Source organism: Xiphias gladius, chromosome 17 (genome assembly GCF_016859285.1).
Source record: "Xiphias gladius isolate SHS-SW01 ecotype Sanya breed wild chromosome 17, ASM1685928v1, whole genome shotgun sequence".
Classification (NCBI taxonomy): domain Eukaryota; kingdom Metazoa; phylum Chordata; class Actinopteri; order Istiophoriformes; family Xiphiidae; genus Xiphias; species Xiphias gladius.
The window spans coordinates 14,414,405-14,438,154 of record NC_053416.1 but is presented as its reverse complement, the minus strand read 5'-3'; the positions used below and the strand labels follow the sequence as shown (position 1 = coordinate 14,438,154).

The following is a 23,750-nucleotide window of genomic DNA, read 5'->3' as shown; positions in this document are numbered from 1 at the left end:
TGAGAGTAGAGTTCAGCAAAATGCTGCTGCACGTTCTTTAGGTCCCACAGTGTGGTGATTTTTTTTATTTTTACGTAAACTTAAATATATCTCTGTTGTTTTACTTGTATAAACGGAAAACGTATATATACAGAATTTAGCCTTGCAAAGCCAGCCTAAATCTATTAACAGAATTTTTTTTGCGCTAAATTAAAGTAAAATTAAAGTAAAAGAATCTCTTACATGAAAGACTTCAACATCCTGTTTGCAAACAGATGCTAATAGAGCTAGATGATATGGGAAAAAAATTATGATATAACAAAGTTTGATCATAAAAATTTTAATCCTCTGAAAAGCAGGCAGTAAAGTAGCGTAGATGGGATTTACATAAGTAACAAGGAGGAGAAGTGGTGGGAAAACAAACTTGAATGAACCTTTATTCTAAGGAAATTTCCATTACATCAGACAAAGAGTGGGCGCACCACAAAAACATCTAAAGATCCTCAGTGTATAACTATATAAAGAGAAATTAACTGGTAAGAATATAGGCTTATGTATTAAAAAAAAAAAAAAAATTCTTTCAAAGACATTACAAAGTAGAGCAATAATTATCAGTGGACACCATACATGATATAGATTGTTTTAATTAAACTTGAATTCGATCTTTGGATAAAGACATTTACAATAAGCATTTGGATGCATTTACAGTAATTTAGAACAAGAAAAGCCATATCAGCATGTGTCCACATTTAACTTAAAAGCACATCCCTATGAATCATATGGGGACCATATAAATTCTTGTCTTCTGCCTTATCTGCAGGTGGATCCAGCTTCAGTGCACGTTCCTTACATCGCAGTGCTTCTGCTGGTCGTAGTGCCAGCAGCAGCGGAGCTACTGCTTGTGGTGCCGTTGGGCCAGGCACCAACAGCCTCCTGGAGATTGACCCGGTCATCCTGATCCAGCTGCTGGATCTGAAGGAGCGCAGCAGTGTGGAGTCTCTTTGGGGTCTTCAGCCTCGGCCTCCTGTATCTCTCCTGCACAGCCAAGGTCTGTAAACACAGTTTTCCGCTCACTAACAAGGAATCAAGGTCCCTCCAAAGTTTAAAAAAAAAAAAAAAAAAATCCCAGTGGAGGTTCTACAGCAACTTTAGTTGACAGAGGTTTATCTTTAAAAGATAAAGATTGACATTGCTTTTTTCACTCTACCCCATAAATGTGAGAGAATACTAATTCATTTTTCAAGGTGGTAGTGCAGCCAGGACCACACCAATGTGCCAGCAAAGAGCAGTGAAGAAGAAGATTGCTAGCAAGAAAACATGGATGTTAACAATGCAGCAATAAAAATTTTCAAAAACTTGTTTTATGAGGACAGAAAAGCATTCAGTATATTTCTTAAGCCACAAGCATACATACAGTGCCTTTTACTGAGTGTAAACAAAACTTCATGGGATATCTTGAACTTAACTGGCATCCCACCCCTGCAATAAAATAACACCATCAACATGACAAGCAGCTTAAAGCATAAGTGTGGCTGGTTGGAAGATGAGGGAGACAAGCTTTTCCCTGTGCAGTATCAGCTCCGTCTAGGCTTTTTATATAGTCTTATAAAGTGTATGCTGCCATCTGGACAGGACATACACCTGCAGTGCCAATCAGCGGTAACTAGCAATAGTATGATTGATTAAGATGTTAAGTAGAGTATGTGAATGGGGAGTAATTGGGAAAATATGATTTACAGCTTAATGCAAGAGTTGTGATACTGATTGAAGATGTGCATTCATCATAGCTGGGTGACAGCATGGTTCGGTGGTTAGAGAAACCATTTTGTAGTGAAATATTGACAGGGATGATTCTTGATTTTGTGACATTTGATAAACTTTGAGCTGATTTTAAAAGTGACGTGTCATTGAACAAAACATAGACATCCCATTCTTTTTGCTGTTTCTTCCAGCTCATCCTCACTCCAGGAAAGAACGAGAGCGGCGGCCTCAGGTGGTGCGACGATCAGCTCCAGACTCAGGGGTCCTGATCCGCCTCAAGGCTCAGATGGCAGAAGTCCGCAGCAAGATGTCTGACGTCAAGAGTCAAGTGCTGGAGGCTCGGGGGTCTGCAGAGCCTCGGCCTGGCCCATCAGGGGCCTTCAGTGTGGAGGAGGTACCCTCTCACCATGCAGATTCAGAGTTGTCAGCTTGTCTTAAGCCCAGTGAGCTGGACCTCCTGGGAAGAGCAGCTGCAGCAAAGTCCAGGCCCTGCCGCCCTGGTGAGGACTCCCACACTGCTGATGATAATGATGTTAAGCTGCTACAACAGTTATAGTGCTATAGAATTTTTGCGTGTTATTTCATGAAGTGTACACAAACAGAAAAAGATTCCCCCAAACTGAAAATCCTCACATTAGCTACTCCTATTTCACGTTATCTCCATAATTCTCATAGTCTTTCTTTTTTGAAGAAGTGAACTGGATGGGTATTTGTTTTGAGTTTCAAAAAAGCCACAAAAATCACACACATTGTGGGTTGTCATCTCAGCTACTGACATTATGAACCTTATCACCATTAAACAGAACATTATCTGTAAAATTTCAGTTCACCACTGAGCTCCATCAGCCTCCAGACAAACAAATATTTATTTCCAGCTGCTGACAGAAGTCTGAGGAGAAAAACCACCATCTTTTCATTAAGTGGCTTATTTAAACAATAACAAGATATGTAGACTGCCTTAAAAAAAAAAAACCTCCAGAGGACCAGTGGTAGATTTATTGACTTTACAGGAGCTTAACATACTTTTTTCTTGTAATTTGTAATGATGCTACAATATGATGATATTGCTCTTTTATTACTTTTGAATTTATATTAATTTTATCCACATTTATCTTATTTTATTGATCTTACAGTAATAAATGTTCTGTTGTAACAGCTGAAAAGTGAATTCATATAATAGATAGTTATTGGGACTGTCAGTCTGTCCTGTCCACAGTCTTTTAAGATAAGAAGGAACAGATTCAACTGAAGTATGTCAGCTGTCTGTCACCGGTGCTACTGCAGCAGCCAGAGCTGAACTTTGTACCACTAGAGAATACAGCCCGCCACAGTCACTGCTTGTTTATCACTGTGAAACTGTGGCGATACCCAAAAAAAATGCAAGGGGCTGCGTTCGTGTTCCAGTTCGACAAATACCACTTTAGACAGCAGACCTGTGTTCGATGCTGTCTCTCTCTGTCTCCATCTCTTTCGGTGGGTTGGCATTCTGGGAGCAACGCCAGTTCACAAAAACTGGGCAACAACCGATTCAGGTCCCAACCCTGGTTGAGAGGAGGGCCGGCTGACACAGGTTGACCCATTCAGATAGATCCCCGACATGGGTTTAACCCGTGTCACTGTCGGCCTGAATAGGGAAAAATAGATCCATGGATATTTGTTTCAAATTTGTCAACCTGCAAGTGGCGCTACAGGAAAACCCAGGATTTAACCAAACTCATTTGGATACATCGTTGCGGAAATGTTGCTAAAAAACTGAATAAACTTAAATACTATATTCCATTTATCTTAGACTCTGTTACAACTACTCCTTTATAAATCAGCAAAGTAGAAATAACCATGCTTTTTGTCTGCAGCACGATTATGTGTGTCAGTTCAGTAAATTCAAACTTGAAACAGAAGCTCTGTGCAACCTTGTATTGTGGCAAAAGCTGATCTTCTTTTACCTAAGACTAACTAACTTCTTTTAAGTTTTTTTTATTTTATTTTTCCATCAAAGCAAAATTGACAGTCAGTATTTGTTGCTTCTATGGCTCAAACCAACCCAACACCATTTGCATCAGTAGTTCATAAGAGAAGTCCGCTCTTCGTTCAAATCCTTATTGCGCTAATTCTCATAATCCTCATCCTAAGCATTGTTGCCTCTTTGCCTCCTACAAAAAGTTATCTCAAAATACTTTGAATTCCATATAAGCCTGAGATACTAAGGTAGTGCAGCCGGTATGTAGGCTAGACTACAGATGAGGAGGCTCACGGGACTCGTGCTCAGTGTCTTTTATATCTCCCAACAACTGATGATTGTACCATGTGATTCCACAGTTATTGGGTCAGGAGAGCTGTAATAATTACATATTTGTGTATGGGTTTCTTTTTACTTCGTGCAGCCAGGAAATCTGTCTCCCCTGTCCTGGACAGCAGTGGCTCTCTGGTTGTGAAGAGGAGGGGTCCAGAGGAGATGGAGAAGGACCTGAGAGGAGCAGAAGCAGCCACAGAGCTCAGCCTGCATCCTAAAGAGGGGCTTGGAGGTATAGAGGGTAAGTTGTCTAATAACTCATGTTACTATTTCAACTTGCATCTATTGTTTTGTTTTTGTTTTTGTTTTGTTTTTTTGGCCCAGTTGGGGGCAGCAGAAAAAAAGCTGTAAATACAACATAGACATAATATTAGCTCAAAAAAATTATTTTCTAAGCTTGTTAAAAAAATGCCTATTTAGTCATCCAGCAAATCTGCAGCAACATGAGCATTCATTTGGAGTTGTGTTTCTGTTTGTGTTTCTCCACCAACTCCCGAGGGAAACTCTTAGTAGCTCTTAAGCTACTAAATGCTAGTCTAGCTAGCAGTAGCACTAACTAGTCGCTAACTTTGTCTATCTGCTGTTTGGTGTAGTGTAAAGTGTGCTTTTATGGATTTTATACTGAAAACAGCAGCCTGCTGCAGCTGGAAAAAGCGCTAATGAAAGTAGTGAGAATGAACAAAAATAGTAAAGTGGCGGGATGCAAACCAAATCAATCAGGTTTAACAGGCAATAAAGCTCTGTAGAGCTGAAGAGAACTGCAGAGACAGGTGACAACTATCTGTGGATTCACCGTTGCGACCGACACATGTAATCAGCTGATCCATTGTGAAATTGAAAATATGGACTTTAGCAGCTTTAATGTGCGGTTCCTTATTTTGTTAGAGCATTCGATAGCATTCTCAAACTGATTTTCAATACAGTGAACTGAGCTTACATGAAAATGTGGGGATTTGGGGCATTGTTAGGTACTGTAACAAAATCCCTGAGTGTACTTACCTCGATCAGGGCTCTACTCGATGTGTTTTGAAGTATCTTGGCAGTGGAGTTTAAAATATACTGCTCCAAATAACGTCCACGTCACCTTGCTCTTACTCTCCTCTGTACTGTTTCACTTTGACTTAAAATAGTTCCTGAAGCTCTAATGGCTGGTCTATGAGAAAGCACTATGTACTCCTCCTCGCTATAATTGTTTTACAGTGTGTATGGCAGTATTTTACAATGTTCAGTGTTTTTCATTTGACTGTTGCCGATGAACAACCATTTGCCTCGCTCTAAGTAATGTTTTTCAATAGGCTTCTAGCTCATGACCCATATAATGATTATTATTGGTGGATGTTATGACATGAGACTAAATATTATCTGAGAATTTGAAATTTTGTAAATTCCTTGATATATAGTTTTCATGCTGCTTTACAATCAGGAGGGAACAAAACTCAATTTTACACCACATAAGAATGTTATGAAGGAATGACAAGTGACTATGTAAATTGATGGGATAAAACTATTTGAATCTGATCCTTAAAAACCCAAAGTTAAGCCCTAAATGTTGCTTAACCTCCTCAGTTACCTAAACCTAAAGATGGCAAGATCAGACAATCTGTCCTGAACATTCAGCGGTATTTATGACTTTAGTACTGTGTTTAAAAAAAAAAAAAAAAAAAAACACGCAACCCCCCCATTCTTGTCAATGAAGCTAATCCATATGTGTTATCATTGGAGAGGGTTCTAGCAAAAAGTTGAATCTGGCTTGAATTTTACTTCATTACAAAGCGATGTCACCAAAGTAAATGCAGATTATGCACATAAGAGCACATTCCTGGTAGATTACCTAGTAATGTGAATACAGTGTTTCTGCTGTTGACCTTGTGATCGTTGCAACAGATGTTAAAATAATTGCTGCCATGATAACTTTCCAACGCAGTAAAATCTTTCCTTGTTATATTAGAGACTGCTGTGTAGTGTTTTTACATCCGATAAGTCTTCAGCTTCAGACTCATGAGTCTACAGTAATACTCAAACTGAACTTCCTGGTTTATATTTCATATCGCACAGTTCCCTGCACCAACACAGTCCCTTGCAATTTTTTAAAATGCTGGTTGTTTTTTTGTCTGAACACCCACTTCATTTTGTTTGCCCGGACCGAATTAAAGATCAACAAATAAACAAAATACGGAACCGTTGCTTTTTCTATCGTGTGACTTTGCCCCCTTCTCATCTCCAGGAGTGCTGAAGGCTGACGGCACCCAGGGCCCCCTTGTGTCTCTCGGCAGTTGCTCATCAGAGCAAGCCTCCACCTCCAAGCAGCAGTACTCCCTGGAGCAGCAGCTGTATGGGACCTCGGGGCCAAAGGATGACATATTCTCCTTGGGAGGACCAAGCTACATGACTACCAGCAAGAACTGTGGCAGTAGAACCATAGGGTGCGTCTCAGAGACACATCTTACAGAGGAACAATTTAGCCATTTAGCAACAGCAGACAGCTGTGTTGCTCAAACTACAGCAGAGAACTCCTCTTGTCTTACAACTCTTCAATTTCTTCCTACCGCAGGGCAGCCATGTTGGACTGTGAATCTGAAACCTTAGGAAACTCCCATCACTCCTTGCTGGAGGGACCCTCTGCACAGCCACAGTCAAATGAAGGTCGGTTCACCCACTGCCACCCTTAGGCATTAATGTGTTTAATGTTTAGCATGTGCATCAGTAGCCACCTGATGACGAGGAAAAATCTCTGTGGTATTATTCCTAAATTTTATTTTAATAGTAATAGATTTTTAGTCTATTGTAAAAATATTTTTCTTCCACTCTCCCACTGATGAAATGTCTGCCATAGTAACACAAGTGATACTGTGCTATATTGAACTGCAGGCTACATTATAAACCACAGTCACACTTCTACAGCACTTTAACTTGAAATGTTAAATCCTGTACAGCTCTCTATGGAGTATGATGCACATTTACACAGTAGAAGGATATGCTTGAAACTGAAATATTAGATTCTCATTTGTTGCAGCTGTCAATTGAGGACTTTAAAATAACAATTCCGTTTGTTATGACTTGGGTCTTGCATTCATTTATCGAGCAGCTTCCACACCACCGTATTGCTCGTGGTAATTTTGCCTCTTTTTAATTGATATTCTGTGGGTTTAACAAATGTTAAGTTTATTTATTTAGTGATATTTTTTTAAAATCCTTGAGTGGCCTGATTTTATTTAATTTTATTTATCTGGACTTTCCTATGTAAAGCACTTTTTAACTCTGTTTTTGAAAAGTTCTGTATAAATAAAGATTATTTATTATTATTATTATTATTATTATTATTATTATTATAAACATCTGAGAAGAAGCTTGAAAACAGTACTGTGCAGGAGTCCACTGAGGGCTGCACAGTGCCAAACTGTGATGAACAAAAGTTATTTAGGGTCTAAATCCGTATTTTATTTCTGTTTTTTCCTTAAACTTATAATTGCTAAATACTGTTCTGAATTGACAGGTCCAGTGGTCTCACCCTTTCTTGTCTTGTCCTGTCTGTAGATCAGTCGTCCTCTGTCCTGGTGGCAGCAACAAGCAGTGACAGTGACACTGAGGACGAGGCTCTGCAGAGCAACAACTCTCGCTATGACAACCAGACTCCTCCCTGCTCAGGTAACCAATACAACCTACAGCAGAGGTCGGATGTTGGGCTTTCCTGACAGTGTCTAGAAGTGTCAGTCCTATTTCCAAATGTTATTCAGTGTTTTGCTACATTTTCAAAGGATGAGAGTGGCGCAGATAGATGAGGAAAGTTGATGTTTTTCTGCTAGCATTTGTGTTTTTTTTTGTTTTTTTCTTCTATTTACATGTTGCGCTATGATTCACCAGTGCACCATCTCCCTCAAAATTTAATACCGCACAGCCTGACAAAGATTATGGCCAAGACTGTATAAGACCCATCTTGCACAGTGTGTCATGCAGTGAACTTGAAAAAATTGTTATTTCACAGTGTATAGGCGTCATTACAAGGAACAGGTCTGTCACAGCAGCACTGGGATTTCAATCATTTCCTGAAACTCTTGTTTTCCTGTGACACAGTTGATATAACATGGTTTATACTGTATGTACCCTGATAATTGATAAAAGTAGTATTTCAGATGAGATTTTGTCAAGTAAAGAAACACAGGCGGTCAGTGACTGAACCAAGGAGTAAAACCAGAATACAATCTTCAAACCTACACTGATTGTTTTGGCTACATTAGTGCAGTGGAAAAAAGCTGTGTGACCTCATCACGTTTTAAGTTGAAATGTGGAACGTGGTCACAAGATTTTCTAACATTATTTGATTAATTACACATCCAGCAGTTAGGGAGCAACATTATCATTAGAAGTCGTGTTTCTAGCCACCTGATGTTTTTGGTCTCCACCAGCTCTTGAGGGAGACATGACTCTTTAGCACCATTGTGTTCACCAGCTGATCACAGGTAGCGTACACTGGGTATTTAGAGTTTTTTTTGCTGCTCTTTGGGCAATGGCAGGCCAAAAAAAATCACAACATTGGTCAAATTTCTTTCCAAATATTGTGCAGATTTTAACCAAATTCCCAGTCAAACAAAATGAAAATGCAAATGAATGCATGTTTCCATCCACTTCTTTTACTAATATTAGGAGATGGTTCATCAGGATAATGCTGCTAATTCTCTAGTTGGTAGGTATGAAAACATTTCAGAAGAGGGAGCAACAAAATGATATAATGGTGCCAGTCAAACATCAAAGGAACAAAAACAATGTGGAAAATGTGATGAAAATATTGCATTTGTTTTTTGTTTCATGTATTCATTTGGGGACTGTTACAGTCTGTGGCTCCACACAAATCTAATGTGATGTTTGCGTCTGCCACAATTTTTCATTTCTCCAATGGAACAAAAGCTTCAAGGGACGTTTAAGTCTCACGCTTCATGTACGTCATGATTTATTCATTAAGTGTGTTTCCATTTAAGTTTGTCACATTTTGCTCTTATTGTTACACCAACTTTTCCACCCCAGCTGAGGGTAAAAACATTTTGGTGATATTTTGACTTTTTTTTTCCCCCTCGATATTTCCACTCGTGTTTCTCAGTGCGCAGGGGGATGGACGCGCACTGATTTGAGCTTAAAGATGCAAAAAAGCTCCACAGAGCAGGAGATAATTCTCTGTGGGTTAGTTGCTTTAGCGCCACGAGAATGATGTTTGTGGGTTACTACTACATAAAAATGATGTAATAAACAGACATTTGGGAGCATGCAGGTGTCGACGTGACTCGTACTTGTGCTTTTATTGTGTCAGCCATGTTATAATACTTCACCTCAGCTGTATACACACTTTTGTTTCCATCCAGGTTGAGTGTAGATAACAGATATTAAGGAAATGCAGGTGAGTTACTTCTCCTCTTCCTTCTTCTAGGAGAGCAGCTTCTTTCTGATGACATGAGTCTGCCTGCTGACAGGTGATTCCCTCTGAGTCGCTCAGGCCTGGCAACTCACTGCTTTATCCTCAGTGGCTGCACAGCGATGCAATAACGGCCGGAGACAACACACATGCTAGTTACACAGATCTGTAGAGTAGAAGCTGCTTGTTATGCATGAACTTAAAATGAAGACAATTCAACAACCTGATTGTTTGATCACCTGTTTGTCCAGAAACAGAAACATTTCTTTCTGTGTCCTAATGAGAGGCCAGTTAATTAACTTTTCAGATGATCAGATAATATCGACATCATTAATATTGCGCGAATACAATTAAACTGCCTATTTGAGAGAGAGAGAGAGAGAACAAACATTACAATATAGCCATCTCTCTTAAAACTGGACTTTTGTCGTATTGCTATCTACACTCAGTGACTTGACTAATCAATGATGACCTCAGCAGTTTCTGCATTTCTTGGTTGTCCACATTTAGGGATGTACATACTTTAACTTTGTTCACCATGACTTCAGTAAATACATCAGAGGAAAACACGGTCAGCAGACAATGGCCATTAGTGCGATGACTGAATCTCTAAAAATGTTAGGGGCATAAAAAGTGCTGATGTGTCCTGTTACTTTTATTTTGCAAACTTGAACATAAAATTTTACCTGGACTAGAGGGCATTTGGCCACTTTAATTAATATTCATCATAAATCTGTTACATTTTCAATGTATAAATCCTTTTCTAAATCTGACAAAGTCTACAACATATGTGCAAGAGTCTGAGGATAAACTGTGACTAATCTGTAGCCTGTCAATAAGAGCTTACGTGTCTTATAATGGCGTGCTGTTGTTTAGTTCGGTCTGTCTGGGCTTCAGTCTTGACATGCGACCGAAGCACCTCCCAGCGTTGGTGCTTAAAAGACTTCATTCACTCTTCAGACACCCAGTTTTAGTGACACTGCAGCTTGTCGACTGCAGTGCTTCCTTTCCTGATCTAAACCTCGGTTAGCTTTTCTGGATATTTATGTAAATGTCTTCCCTCTTAACAACAGTCGTGGAAGCAACTGCGATATCTGTCTTCATTTGACATTTGAAAATACTAAATGATCATGGAATCACATGGATTAAAAAACAGCTGCTGCACTGCTTTCTGTGGTTGGAAACTTTGAAGCATACTGCAGATCTGACACCATAATGATGCCAATGCAGGTGTTTTCGCTTCGACATCTGCTTGGACATCCCTGACATCCCCTATTATTATTCATGTAAAGAAATAGTTTGGCATTTTGGGAAATATGCTTATTTCCGGAGAGTTAGATGAGAAAATTGATACTACTCTCATATCTGTACACTAAATATAAAGCTACAGCTAGCAGCTGGTGAGCTTAGCTCAGCACAACGAATGGAAATGGGGAAACAGCTAGCCTGGCTCTGTCCAAAGTTAACAAAATCCACATCTGCTCCTCTCCTTTGTTCCCATTGTGTTGACATGGAGGTAGAGTCACAGGGTCTCAGACTGCAGATGTCCACTGAATCAAGCAGCACTGCTCTCCGCAGGTGGAAACTCTGAGATAGGTTGCACCTCTGGCCACAGTCAGTGACGTCACAGCAGCAGTTTTCTATCAGCCGTCAAATGCACAAATACCTGTAATAGGACTTTTTACAGCAGACATTTTGACTTTTCACTGTAGGAAAAGCACAGCTGTTACTAACCGTGTTACCAGTGGCTCTGTTACATGGAAGTGAGTCATGACAGTGAGCCTGCATGAACAATACAAGGACTGAAGCAGCTAAATAGTATTCAGCTTTAATTAATGTTATTAGTTTTCCTACTGTGATGTGTTAAATGTCTGTGAAGAAGGTCCTGAAAAAGCTCAGCAAAGCATTCTGTTTAAAGGGTCGCTTCAGCCAAATCACAAAAAAAAACCCAAACAAAAAACATTTGAGATTTCTGCCTCCACAACAGTACAAAAGAGGTGAATGAAGGGCCGCAACTAATGATTGATTCATTTCTGAATAATGTATCAATTATTTTCTCAATTAATTGTTTGTTGTATAAAATATCAGCAAAAGGTGAAAAATGTCCATTGTAATTTCCTAGAACACTGGCTGACATTTACAAATGCCTTTTGTCCAACCAACTGTAAAACCCAAACGCATTCAATTTAAAATCGTCGAAAAATAAGAAAACTAGAAGAAACAATAACATTTGAGACACATTCGAATGAATTTTTGCCATTTTTTTGCATAAATAATTATAGGATTATCAAAATTGTTATTTTGTTTTTCCAGAAACAGTGTCCCTGTTTGTGTAGATAGTACACAGAACAGACTGTCAACAGTTTTGATTGGAAATACTTTTGAAGAAAACTGTTGACAGTGTGTTCTGTGGATTGCTCAGAGTAACAGCAAAATTTTTTCTGTAAATAGATTTTTTTTTTTTTCTTTTAAAATGTCATTTTTTCATGCTGCGAGCGCCACAAATCACTTCCTATTTAGCTTTATTGTATTGGTGAGGAGGCAGATATTTCAATGGCGATATCTCCAAACCCAGACAAATAAAACAAAAAACGATCAGTGTGTTGAGATACCACTGGTGCAAAGAGCTTTGGTTTTTTTGCAATTTGGATGAATCGACTCCTAAGGTTTAAACTGTGGTGCATTAAAGGTCCTTTTAATTCTCAGAGAACTTGACAGCAAAGGTTTAAAAATCTATGTAATTATTTAACATGTACTCTACCGCGCTAATAGATCACTTCTCCACTGGTTTCTCTTCATGTATATATTATTTTTCACCTCAATACTCCCATTAAACGTAACTAACACATGTCAAACGCTGCTGCAAAACAGTGCACATTATTGGGAGAAAGCCTAGGGTTGAAGTGGGAAAATGTCACATTGACTGTTGCTGTGTTATAGCTGGCGAGGTAGAGAACAGAAGAACAACGTACTTAAAAGACCTTTCTGCGCTTTTGTAAGAATGTTGATTTACTTTGAAGTGGACCCTGTCTTCTTCATTGAGCCATATCTAATTTTGAAGGCCGCTTAATTTTTTAGATCAAAGAAATTACATATTGTACACTTCTACAGTCATTAGTTTACATTGTAAATAAATTGGCATATGAAGTTTTAAGACCTCGCTGTACATGTGCCTGAAAGTGCATGGCTTTATTGGCTGGATTGAAAGAGGAAGGACGTCTTATTTGCACCAAGACCTGTCAGGTGAAAAAGAAATCATCCACTAGAATTAAGCTGAAATGTATTCACCTCTACAGATCCAGTCCAGTTGATCACACGATTTCTACTTTTCCTCTTTTGCTATTGCTTTACACATTCATGTACATGATGGAGGTATGGGAAACAGCAGCCACGCTCACACCGTTTATTAACCTTTTCTCTTATTTGTGCTTGTTGTGTCAAAAGCTGCTTTTGTTTTGAACGTTCACAGAATGCATTGTGCATTATTTGTTATGTACATTTCCTTTTTGTGTAATAAATAAAATGTTTTACGATCCTGGAAATGACCATGTTCTCCTGTCTTCTGTCTCACATACTTTGCATTTGGATCACGGATGATGCATCATCACAGCCACCGTGTGACAGTAATGTCTGAATATAAAAATCTAGAATTTAGATATGGACAAAAGGGGTTTTCTTGGCTCGGTTTGCCCAAGATGAAAGGATAATGCTGGTTTATTCTGGGTAATGTTGGCCATCATCTTGATTGGTTAAATAATCTAGGTGAAGCAGAAAGTCTGTGAACTGTCAGTGATGGATGTTTGGGTAATAATGTATCTGTTCACTTGTGTTTTCTCTTCCGAATAAGTTTGGCTATCCTGGGGGGTTGTTTCTGACTCAGGTCTTTTACTTAAGTAAAAGTAGCAGTACCAAAGTGTAGAAATACTCTGTTACAAATAAAAGTCCTGCATTTAAGTAAAAATACAAAAGTATTAGTATTAAAATATACTTAAAGTACCAAAAGTAAAAGTACTTATTATGCAGCATTTGAGAATAGTGTATGTTTTAGTATTGGTTTATAATTATTGATACATTACGAGATATCCCTAATGGCTCTTCATGCTAATGCTAATGTGGAACTAAATGGAGCCCACAATTCTAAGGGGACTGGATGTCACCCAGCATGCACTAGTGACTCAGTCGGTCAACTTCTTATGCATGCCCAATGGCAAAATGATTAGACTGTGAATAAGTCTGATCAATTCTTTGACAAAACACTGATAACTGGAGAACAAACAGTAAATATAATGTACGCTTCCTCCAGGGGCGGAGATAAAAGGGACAGACTCCAACTAATTGAAATATGATGCAAAGGATGCAAAAAAGGAACTCAAAACAACTAAAAGGAGACGCTGAACAACCATGAATAGACGCAAAACATAAGAGATGCAAAATGACGCTTTACGACCACAAAGGATAGCTGCGTCTTTTGTAGTTGTTTGTCTCTTTCAGTCAGGCATCCAGCCTTTTACATGTGTGTGTCGAGGGACCCTTTGTCTCATAATCGGTCCATGGCTGTAGGATAAGCGGAGTTACAAATAGCAGCTATTTTCTGATATCATTACATATAAGAATATTAAAAGTTGTTTGTTTGGCATTAATTTATTAAACTGAATAAACAATGTAACTTTTAACAATGCACAGTTTATTGTTGCAGTGAACAAGCCCTTTAAATTTTAGCCTTGACACATTGTTACTCACTTTACAAATGTGCCCCCCCCAAAAAAAAAAAAACCCCAAAAACTGCTGGAATAGAGAGAATAAATCCAGATTATGAGTGGGGTGAAACGATGAGTCTTTTTATAGCGAGAATGCGGAGGACTGCTCACTTTTGTAAAGCTGTTTATGTAACAGCAGACAGCACTGTTCCATGTGAAAGCCCTGTTACAGCATCACATCACTCCTCACACTGTGTGACTTCTGGCATTTCACTCTGCTAAATGAAAACAATTCGTTCAGGTTTCCTGTTATTGACCTCTGCGACGAAACAAAAAATTACTTCCTCTTAATCCCTCTGGGCTGTGATTTTCATAACCCTGGAGCGTGTTTGACTGACTGCAGGGTCACAGGATGGATCTGGGGAGATGGGAGATGATTAAAGGGAGAGGAAAGAAACAAAATCTAGATTCTGCTGCACAAACTTGTAATATATACATTTTTTAAATTTATTAAATCTATTGTGAAATATTGGATATTTTGACCTCTTTGGGTCTCCATCACTTATTCAAATGAAACAATCTTAGATGTTTAGAGGAAAAATCAGCCTTTAGTGGAACTGCTAACAACTCAGACATCTGAAACCTGTGAGGAGAACCCAGGAGACACTGCCTCTTTTTTTTTTTGGAAGGGGTTTTGTGTTGTGATTTTAGAAGCTTATCATATGCTTTATACAATCTTAATTTGAAAGGTAACTGGTAACTACAGCTGGCAGATAAATGTAGTGGGGGAAGAAGAATATTTCCCTCTGAAATGTAGTGGAGTTGAAGTATAAAGTAGCCTAAACTTGACATACTCAAGTAAAGCACAAGCACCTCAAAATTTGATCTAATTACGTTACTTGAGTTAACGTAGTTTCCACCACTGACGTTGATCCTCTCATCGAACTTTCCGCCAGAAAGCAAATAAGTGATGTCGAACTATTCCTTCAGGAATGAGTAAGTCATTTAATTTAGTACTGAATGCTTTTTCAAATCAAAAGTTGTTATTTTGGTGTTGACCATCCGAATGATTGTAACCTACCCCATGTGGGTAAGTGATGTCAGGAGCAGACAAAAGGCTGCAGTCGTCTCAATGAGGAGAAGAGACCTCACCTGGGGAGAGAAACCAAACTGACGAAGGAAAGAAAAGGCATCAGCCAAAGACTTGGTCTAATCTTTATATACATGATAATTAGTCACCAGTTACAATACACATTTTTATATACTACAGGAACACAGATAATACGGGTGCTCAACGTGTTATACCGTTTTTAAATTTTTTTTATTTTTGTTAACCTATCCTTCATGTTGAATAAGAGTCAATCATGGGGTTTGTCTTCGAGCCTGGAGGACAAGAAGGAGAGGGCTGCTGGCTTGAACCAATCACAGCCCTCAGTGATCATACCCCCCCCCTCCGCCCATCCACATTTGCCACTGGCCTACATTTGAACAGAGTGCATAGGTCCAAGAAGTCCAAACTCCAGGCAACCTTTTCAAATGTACACAGATGTTCCAAACTGCTGAGGAATGCCAATACAACTGACATGTCCTGCCTACTATATCGAGGCTCCTTTTTAAAGACAAAAGCTTCACATTCATTTTTCCATGTTTGTGAAAATCATTTAAGGTTAGCAATTGAACTAAAACCTAGCTGGCCACACATTTAGTGACGTGATCTAGAAAAGTCTCATATTTCACGGGGAGAAGGTGAAATCGGACTGACTGATGACTTCTTGCGGGAGGTGTAGGAGTGTGTTCAGTGAACCTTACCACTGGCAGCAGGTTATGACTCATAATCCTATTCTCTATGGGAAAAATGAATGGGAAATTGAATTCGGGAACTCAGCATTTATGCTCTGTGACCTTTCAAGTATGGCTGACAGAACTAGCATTTTGTTGCATCCTTCAGCAGAAGACAAACCCTCAGAGAGCCTTTTAATGCAACGTCATTATTGCTTACAGAGAAAAAGAAAAAGCTTTTTTGTGTACATAGACACACAGTGCAGATTCATGGAGGGCCCTATAGTTAGACAGATTATGGGAGAGCAGAGCTGAACTTCTGCTTGCTTTAATCATCAGGGTAGGGAAACATCCGACTCAGAGGAACCTTTAGTGCAGGCAGCAGAGCGTAAGCCAGTGAGGTTTTCTCGAGCTTAGGTAGAGGAATTACCACAAGGAAAAATGGTGAACGTTTTTATTGCTCGTACAGTGACGACTTCTAGCAATTTCCAATGTGATGACTAACAGTGTATAACTAATTCACAGCGTCTTGGTGAATGCAACCCATGAATCCTTGTCACTTAGAACTGTCGTGGTCCGTCTCTCCTTTCAGAGCGCAGATAGTGCAGCGCTGAGCTTCATATCAACACTTAAGACCTGCTGTGAAACCACATCAGTGATTTGAAAAAAATCAACAGTGAATCACAGGGGACAGGAAAATCTACTGCTGCACTGCACAGCTGCTCTGAGGAGAGGCCACAAGTACAACGTGCCTTAGGTATCGGTCCATCCAGAGCGGTTTTCCATGGCACCACAGAACTGCCACCAGTTACAAACACACAACAAATGAGAAACGTATTTTGTTATGATGACATCATCTCATTGTAACAACAAAAAAAGATCTTGTAATGAAGAAAAAAGACCAAGAATCTTGTTATCATGACAAAGAATCTCTTTGTAAGGAGAAATAAAATCTTGTTATGATGAGAGAAGTTTTGTACAGAGTGCCCAAAGTGCTCAAAGATACTTTTAGCCACACTAGCATTGTGGTCTGTCAATGGCAATTTCGGTCGGTTGGTCCACCACTTGGGTCTCGTCTTAAATATCTCAACAGCTATTGCAGGGATTGCCACGAAACCTGGTACAGAAATTCATGGTCCTCGGAGGATGGATTTTAATTATTTTGGTGACCCTGTGACCTTTGAGTCTATTTCCCCTACCAGGTCAAATTGCCACTTATCCTGTGATAAGTCAAACAGTCAGAGGCCGGTGGTCTCCAGTGTCAAATTCTGGCTCTAAACAGTCTACCTTGACCTCTCTCTGAGGTTTTATGACACTCTAACAACATCATGCTTCTTTAACCTTTGCTTCTCAGAGAAAGCAGTCGTTATTCACATGCCCACAGGAGGTGGCTAGTCTGGAAAAGAGCAACATAGGTTGTTTTAAGTGACTGAACAACTACTGCTGTCATTTTTTGGTGAAGAAAAAAAGAGAGAGTGGCGCATCTGTGAATTCATCAAAACATCTTTGACTTAACTCACAGAAGTGCAGAAAGTAAATAGAGAGTAACTGAAACGAGTTTTGACGTGACAAATTTCCATCCTTTAATGGGACTACAACAGCTTTAAACCAAAGAGTTGGATTTTTTGATTTGATTGAACTTTTATTCCAGTTATAAGTGGAATAAATTTAACTGCACACTCCTTTTATTTAGAAGGATACATAGAGACTCCTGATGTCAGTTTAGATATCTTTGTCATTATAACAAGATCCTGATTAAAACTTTTGGTCTCATGGTGGCACCTCTGCTTCTCCAGAGTGTACTGCCCTTTGCGATCCTTGTAAAAGATCTAACCTGTGATCTAAATGACTTGACAGTCGCTCTAAGTGAGGAAACTCCACAGCAGCTCAGTTTACTTGTGTTCCTCATCTCTAATCAGCGCCTTACTAATCATCTAACACCAGCAGAGTTGGAATTAAAACCTACAAACTACTGATACAATCTGATAGGCAAGATGTCTTTTAAGGCTGATACTGACAAAAAAATTTAAGTCAAAGCTGCAGATTGGAGTTACAGTATTTTATGTGGATAATTAACATCTTTATGTATGTTTTCCAGAGATTTTTATCCATGTCAGGGTGAGAAAGCAGAGTGAAAAAGCAGCTAAGCCACGATAGGACACTACAACTCTCCAGTGAAAGCCAGACTGGTTCAACACTTAATATACTTTAGCACCTCTTGAAGTCAGAGGCTGAGTTTATAGACTGATGCCCCTCAGGCTGTTCAACAAAATCACATCCTCGCTTCCACCTAAGTCTGGTGGTAGGAGATTTTGACAGTCCAACATCTGACTGTTTAAAGTCAGTAGCTGAGCCATCTGTTGGGCCTTGTGGAGCATGGATTAAAACCACTGATTTACGAGACAGAATTCTTATATGTACACTCCTCTAGCACTCGCTCAACTCACAATTAGTACTAATAATATACATACACATCCATGCCCAAGTGAACAGTTGAATTGGTTGTGTTTTCCATTTTTTTCTGGTACTTCTACCATCTTCTTCAGATATCAACCAATACTTCTAGGGACAGCTGTAGTGATACTTCCACAAAGGGATCCAGTGGCTTTAGTTTGTTGAGTTGAGTGTCTTAACAGTACATTCCTCATAGCTAGATGCCCCTGAAAAGAAGAATCCCCGTGCCCCCCCCCCCCCAAAAAAAAATAAAAAAAATTCACCACCTCATGTTGACCCAGTTCACTGAGTCTCTGACGTTCTGGGACAAGAGGTACATTCTGCTCCACTGACAGTCTGATGGCCTTCACAAGTCAGTCCACAGGATGGTTACAGGAGTCTCCAAGGTGAATCTCCATCTACCAGCAAGACTGAAAGGGGAGGCGATGACCCTCCGTGTCAAGGATAACAAACAAGTACCAGTTGTTGGATAAATCACCGGTTTTGCTGTGTGTTTCATCAGCCAGTGACTGGGCCAGGAAAGTGGATGCACGATTTACAGAACCTGGTTATCACTAAAATCCTGACATTTGGAAATTCACTGCATCAACGACAGAACTGGGAATGACGATGTTACAATGTTAGAGAACGTTGGGGAATGATTTATGCATCCCAATGACCGTTCGGTACACCCCACCGAACGTATGTTTTTCCATAAGCTAAGCACCCAAACACGGTTGTGTCAGAGGGAAAAATTTTCTGATTTTCCATTTTCCATTGTCATACTGTGAAATATGTAACACTGTGGCTCGCTCTACCATCAGTGCAAAAACAATGCTACTTCTTTACTTGCTTTGGACTTGTAGCTTTAGCCTCAGTCTTTTAGAATGAGAATCATGAGGAATATTTAAGACTCTTTAAATGCATTCGCGTTTCAAAATGTGTCTGCATCCAACTCACATCAACCATATACGATAAAAATCTGCTAACAACAGTTGTCCTTTCAGCCGTGAAAATCAATGTTTGCTGGCCAGAAATGAGAGGCCGCTTTGTGTGAAATCGAGGATCAATTTTTTCAAAAATTACGATGGATTCGGAGTGGTAAATCAACCACTCTTATTGTAACCAGTGTTAAGTGCTACGCGAGAACAGAAAGCCAGACAGGTGAAGCAACAGCAACTAAGGGGGGTGGGGCTTAGCGAACTCAGTTGCTCCATCAACAAATTAAAAATTTAGTGAGGAGTGTAAGTATGTTTCTGGGAACAGGGACATTTTTAGTACTTTCACAGTGACCGACAATCAGATTTATCAACTTAATGTGGCTCAGGGTTTACTTATGATTTTCCTAGTTGTTTTCATTATAAATGTGTGGGATAGTTAGTTGACAGTTACTGAGCATGGTTAGATACAGTTAGAGTATGCTATAGTGTGTATATGATAGAAAGTTAACACATTTAAGGCAAAGTGACAGAAGTCTTTCCATAGACCAGTCTCACCAAGTAGGTATGGGTGCTATTAGCCTTATCAGAAAGGGATTAATATTGAGGCAACCAAGGGCAGATTCTCTTCATGTTATTCGAAGGACTATGAATCCTAAATTATATTTTAGGAAATACGCTTATTCATTTTCTTGATGAGAAGATTATTACCGCTCTCATGTTTGTACGCTAAATAAGAAGCTACAGCCAGCAGATGATTGGCTTAGCATAGCATAAATCATCAAGAAAGTGAATAAGCGTATATTCCCAAAGTGTCAAACTATTCCTTTGAAAGCACAAGCTAGACTGATCCTTAATGTTGATATTAACACATAAATTTAATAAATAGTGAATATATGTGTAAAGCAAGTAGGCTTTAGTAACACACATGGAAGGCACGTGTTCTGTAGCTTTCAACTATCCTGGCCCAACATTAAACGGTTGTGCAATTATCAAGCTTGCCGGAAAATACTTCTGTTCAGTGGGGTTTGTGTAAAGGTAAATATTTGAAATACTTGCAATAATTATATGGCCCAAAAGCGACTATAGCAAAAATATATTTTTAAATCCCCCTCCCCTCCCCAAAAACCCCATTATCCCAAGAGTATATCCCCATCCGGGGTACTGGACTACATGAAGCATGTATTCAGGTAAGTGACTGGTAATCTTTTATAATCCGCTGTTAAGTGCTTTTATCTGTAGACAAATTGTGGCTGGATAATGGCTGGGTCACTGACTTTATGGGATGGGGCAGAACATCATGTGCCTTCAGTCCCAGAATCCAGGAGCAACAACTGTTCCAGCCTCCTCTATGAACTTTTCCAAAGCATTGCTGAGAGGACAAAGCGGCAAACTGGGCCAGAAGAGCTTAATATAATGCTCAGTCGCTTGACATTCTCGACAGCTGTCTTAAGACAAAAGATGAACGGATGATATGTGTCACCTCACCCTGCATTTATACCTGGGCGACATGAAATCGATGGAAAGAGAAATAATGAAGCAGAGTGATGACACAGTCAACCTCTTTCACTTTGCTGGTATGGCTAAAAAGCTGTCTTTTTTCTTGGATGCAAAGACAAATACAGAAATAATGTGTATGGTGTAATACACAAAAGTATTCTGTGTACTCAAAGTGTTTCTGAAGGTTTGGTCAAGGCCCTTTGGTTCCAATGAAGGGAAAACTTTATGCTACTGTACAGCTACAATGATACTTTAGACAAGAGTGTCCTTTCAACTTTGTGGGAACAGTTTGTGGAAGGCTCATTCCTTTTTGAACTATAGCATGACCGATTCAATGGCATGGCCAGGATTTTTGGTTCATATTAGCTTAGCAGACATATCTGTTGCAGTGGATTATACACTGTCCGGTAAGTAACGAAAACACCGTACAGAGCACCAAAAATATTTTTTGAGGTCGTTAGAAAAAGTGTCTCTGTTACATAGTTTGTCCACCTAGGATTACTGACAAGTTTATTTTTCAACTGTAAAATTAATTCTTTAATAACCAAATTTAAAGAACTTTATCAAAAACTGTTTAAGTATTGCGTTTAAAGTATATTTTTAAAAAATGCAGGATATATCATTATTGTTTTGTTTTTTTAAATCTTATAAAATATTGATATCAGTTCTATCCTAAAAATTCCACTATCGGTCAGCTCTAGTTTCACCTAACATCAGTTTTCGACCTCGCTAATGCTGTTGTGTCTGAATTGGAGCAAATGCCTGCAGCCAGGTTCCAAAATCTTGAAGAAACCCTTCAAAGAAGAGTGGAGGGTGTTTTAACAGCTCATTAATTCCTCTTGGAGTGGCATGTTCAGCCATCATATGGGTGTAAAGTTCAGGTCTTCACATAGTTTTGGCCATGTAGTTTATATTCTTACTTCTTCTGCAAACTTAATGCAAGCTGCATGTACCCAAGAGCAACACTTTTCTTCTACAATGCTTTTTTTTCCTCTCCAAAATACATAAATTCTGTCTAAAGACACTGCCAAGAGTGTGGAGCGACCAAGCATATAAATTAAAATTTAAGTAGTGTTCAGACTGAATGCAAGTAAATCTTTGCCTAACTTAGTACGGAGGAGCTATTGTTACAAGATGGACTTAAGCTCCAGCTAGGTAACAACACGTACTGAAAGTACGTTTCACATGACAGCTCAGAGTCCAGGTGATTGATTTTAAAATTTAGCTGAAACTCCAGTTCTGTCTTAATTATCTCTAAACCTTCTCATTCATCCTCATTCAAGAAGTAGAGAGAAAGCGCAACATTTTGCAATGCGCACAGTAAACTGTCTGTTTTTGTCCTTTACAGTCTTTTCACAGACTTTGTAGGCAATGGTGCAGCCCCTATGATTCATTTCACATTCAGTCTGAACACATTTTATTAACCTGCGTTTCCAGTTCTGACTTCATATTGACTGATCAGTGGTCACAATAGAGAATATTGTTTTGCGCTGTACCTACAGTATTAAGGAGCAGGGCTAGTGCTCAGTGGGCCAGCTTACGTTTGGAAAATTTTGGCTTAGGACAGAGAGCACCAAGCCTCCAACAGAGACTCAATAATCACATAACAACTGCAGGAGCCACAACTACCTACTATCAAAGAAAGATGTGTTGTTGAAGGCAGAGGTGGGTGGGTGGGCTGAGGGGAAGGGAGCAGGACTGAATAAATGAAGGAGGCGGTTTGGTTTGGGTCACCTCTTCAGATGGTGGTATCGTGGGGCAGTCGAGGCACTGCCACTCCAGGCTGCCAGTTGGAGTAGCGCTGCCTGTAGGGCAGCAAGTGGCCAGATGGTAACAGGCCTAGAAGCTCCCTGGATCTGCCTGGCCACCTCCGGCCCCATAGGCGACTGCCAGAACCAAGCCTGCGGCTTCGCCTCACTGCCTGGCCCAGCAGCATGGTTGTCTGGGGCCAGAGTGGGTCCGTGAAGCTAGAGATGCTGGGCTCCTGAAATGGGATACAGGACCTGCGCCTCAGTGGGCGTTCTTCTCGGTAGATGTGGGAGGCTGTGAAGAGGTCAGGGCTAAAGTCGGAGCAGGGCTGCTGTGAGCCCTGGGTCAGGGAGATGCGGCCCTCCAGCGATGGCCCCAGCAGGCTGAGGCTAGTTCTGTCCGTGAACGAGTCAGTTCGGTCTTCATAGCCAAGATCAGCAGGGGCCGAGCACTGTTGCAGGGGCCAGCCTCCGCGACCCTTCCCCCCGATGTCCGCAGTGCTGCCTCCCTCATCACCATCGCGCTCTACCCTGACTGCCTCGTCTTCCTCCTCCTCCTCTTCCTGTTCCTCATCCTCCACATCTGCTACCTCCTCCTCCTCGACCTCTCCCTCCAACACACCCTCCTCCTCGTCCTCGGTGCTGGTGGGTGGCGGGGAGCGTGGGTCCCGCAAGAAGACCACTATGACAGTGATATTATCACTGGAGCCCGCATCCCGGGCAGAGGCCACCAGCTTGTGGGCTACCATGGTGGTGTCTCCAGCGTTCTCCTGGAGGTGGTCGCTGACCACCCGCACTGCCTCATCTGGACTCACTGTGTCCCAGAAGCCATCACAGGCCAGAATCAGGTAGTCTTCTGAACCATCCAGTGGGAAGATACTATGGTCTGCATCACCACAGATGTAGGGTTTGTGCTCTGAGTCCCCTGTCAAGACGGGTTACAGGTTAGTCTGTTAGGGCCTGCTCATACCAGCATTCATGACTGCAAAAGTTTGCCCTTTGCAATTGATCTGAATGGAATGAATGGACGGTCACTCAGCAGTATAACTGCTTGATTTTTTTATGTAAACAATGGTAAATTCTCAAAGTGACTACCTTCACATGCCTAAATATTTATATATATTTTTGATATTTGATATTTACCATCTTGATTATTTTTATTTCAATTAATTTTTTTGGAGTGAAAACGTCAAAACAAGCTTAGAAAAAACACATCACAGTCTA

At 40.1% G+C, this 23,750-nt stretch overlaps 2 protein-coding genes across 6 annotated transcripts in view; one reads left to right on the top strand and one right to left on the bottom strand.

Annotated features, from left to right (window-relative positions):
• The window catches only part of trim37 (tripartite motif containing 37), a 33,074-nt gene extending 20,110 nt beyond the window's left edge, over positions 1-12,964 (top strand). Inside the window, exons 19-25 of one of the 4 annotated variants that reach the window (XM_040150128.1) lie at positions 800-1,027; positions 1,932-2,240; positions 4,122-4,271; positions 6,255-6,453; positions 6,582-6,673; positions 7,565-7,675; positions 9,447-12,964. In XM_040150128.1, the coding sequence (XP_040006062.1) occupies positions 800-1,027; positions 1,932-2,240; positions 4,122-4,271; positions 6,255-6,453; positions 6,582-6,673; positions 7,565-7,675; positions 9,447-9,493 (1,136 nt within the window). In that variant the 3' untranslated portion in view covers positions 9,494-12,964. Of the gene's footprint in view, positions 1-799; positions 1,028-1,931; positions 2,241-4,121; positions 4,272-6,254; positions 6,454-6,581; positions 6,674-7,564; positions 9,423-9,446 lie in introns of those variants that run through there. The other 3 variants (XM_040150131.1, XM_040150130.1, XM_040150129.1) reach the window with 3 other exon arrangements.
• Positions 12,965-15,231: 2,267 nt separating this feature from the next.
• Positions 15,232-23,750, bottom strand: part of ppm1e (protein phosphatase, Mg2+/Mn2+ dependent, 1E) — a 51,326-nt gene continuing 42,807 nt past the window's right edge. The window contains exons 7-8 of one of the 2 annotated variants that reach the window (XM_040149945.1): positions 22,513-23,451; positions 15,232-15,280 (exon numbers count right to left, since the gene is read on the bottom strand). In XM_040149945.1, the coding sequence (XP_040005879.1) occupies positions 22,517-23,451 (935 nt within the window). In that variant the 3' untranslated portion in view covers positions 15,232-15,280; positions 22,513-22,516. Of the gene's footprint in view, positions 15,281-15,331; positions 23,452-23,750 lie in introns of those variants that run through there. The other variant, XM_040149944.1, reaches the window with a different exon arrangement.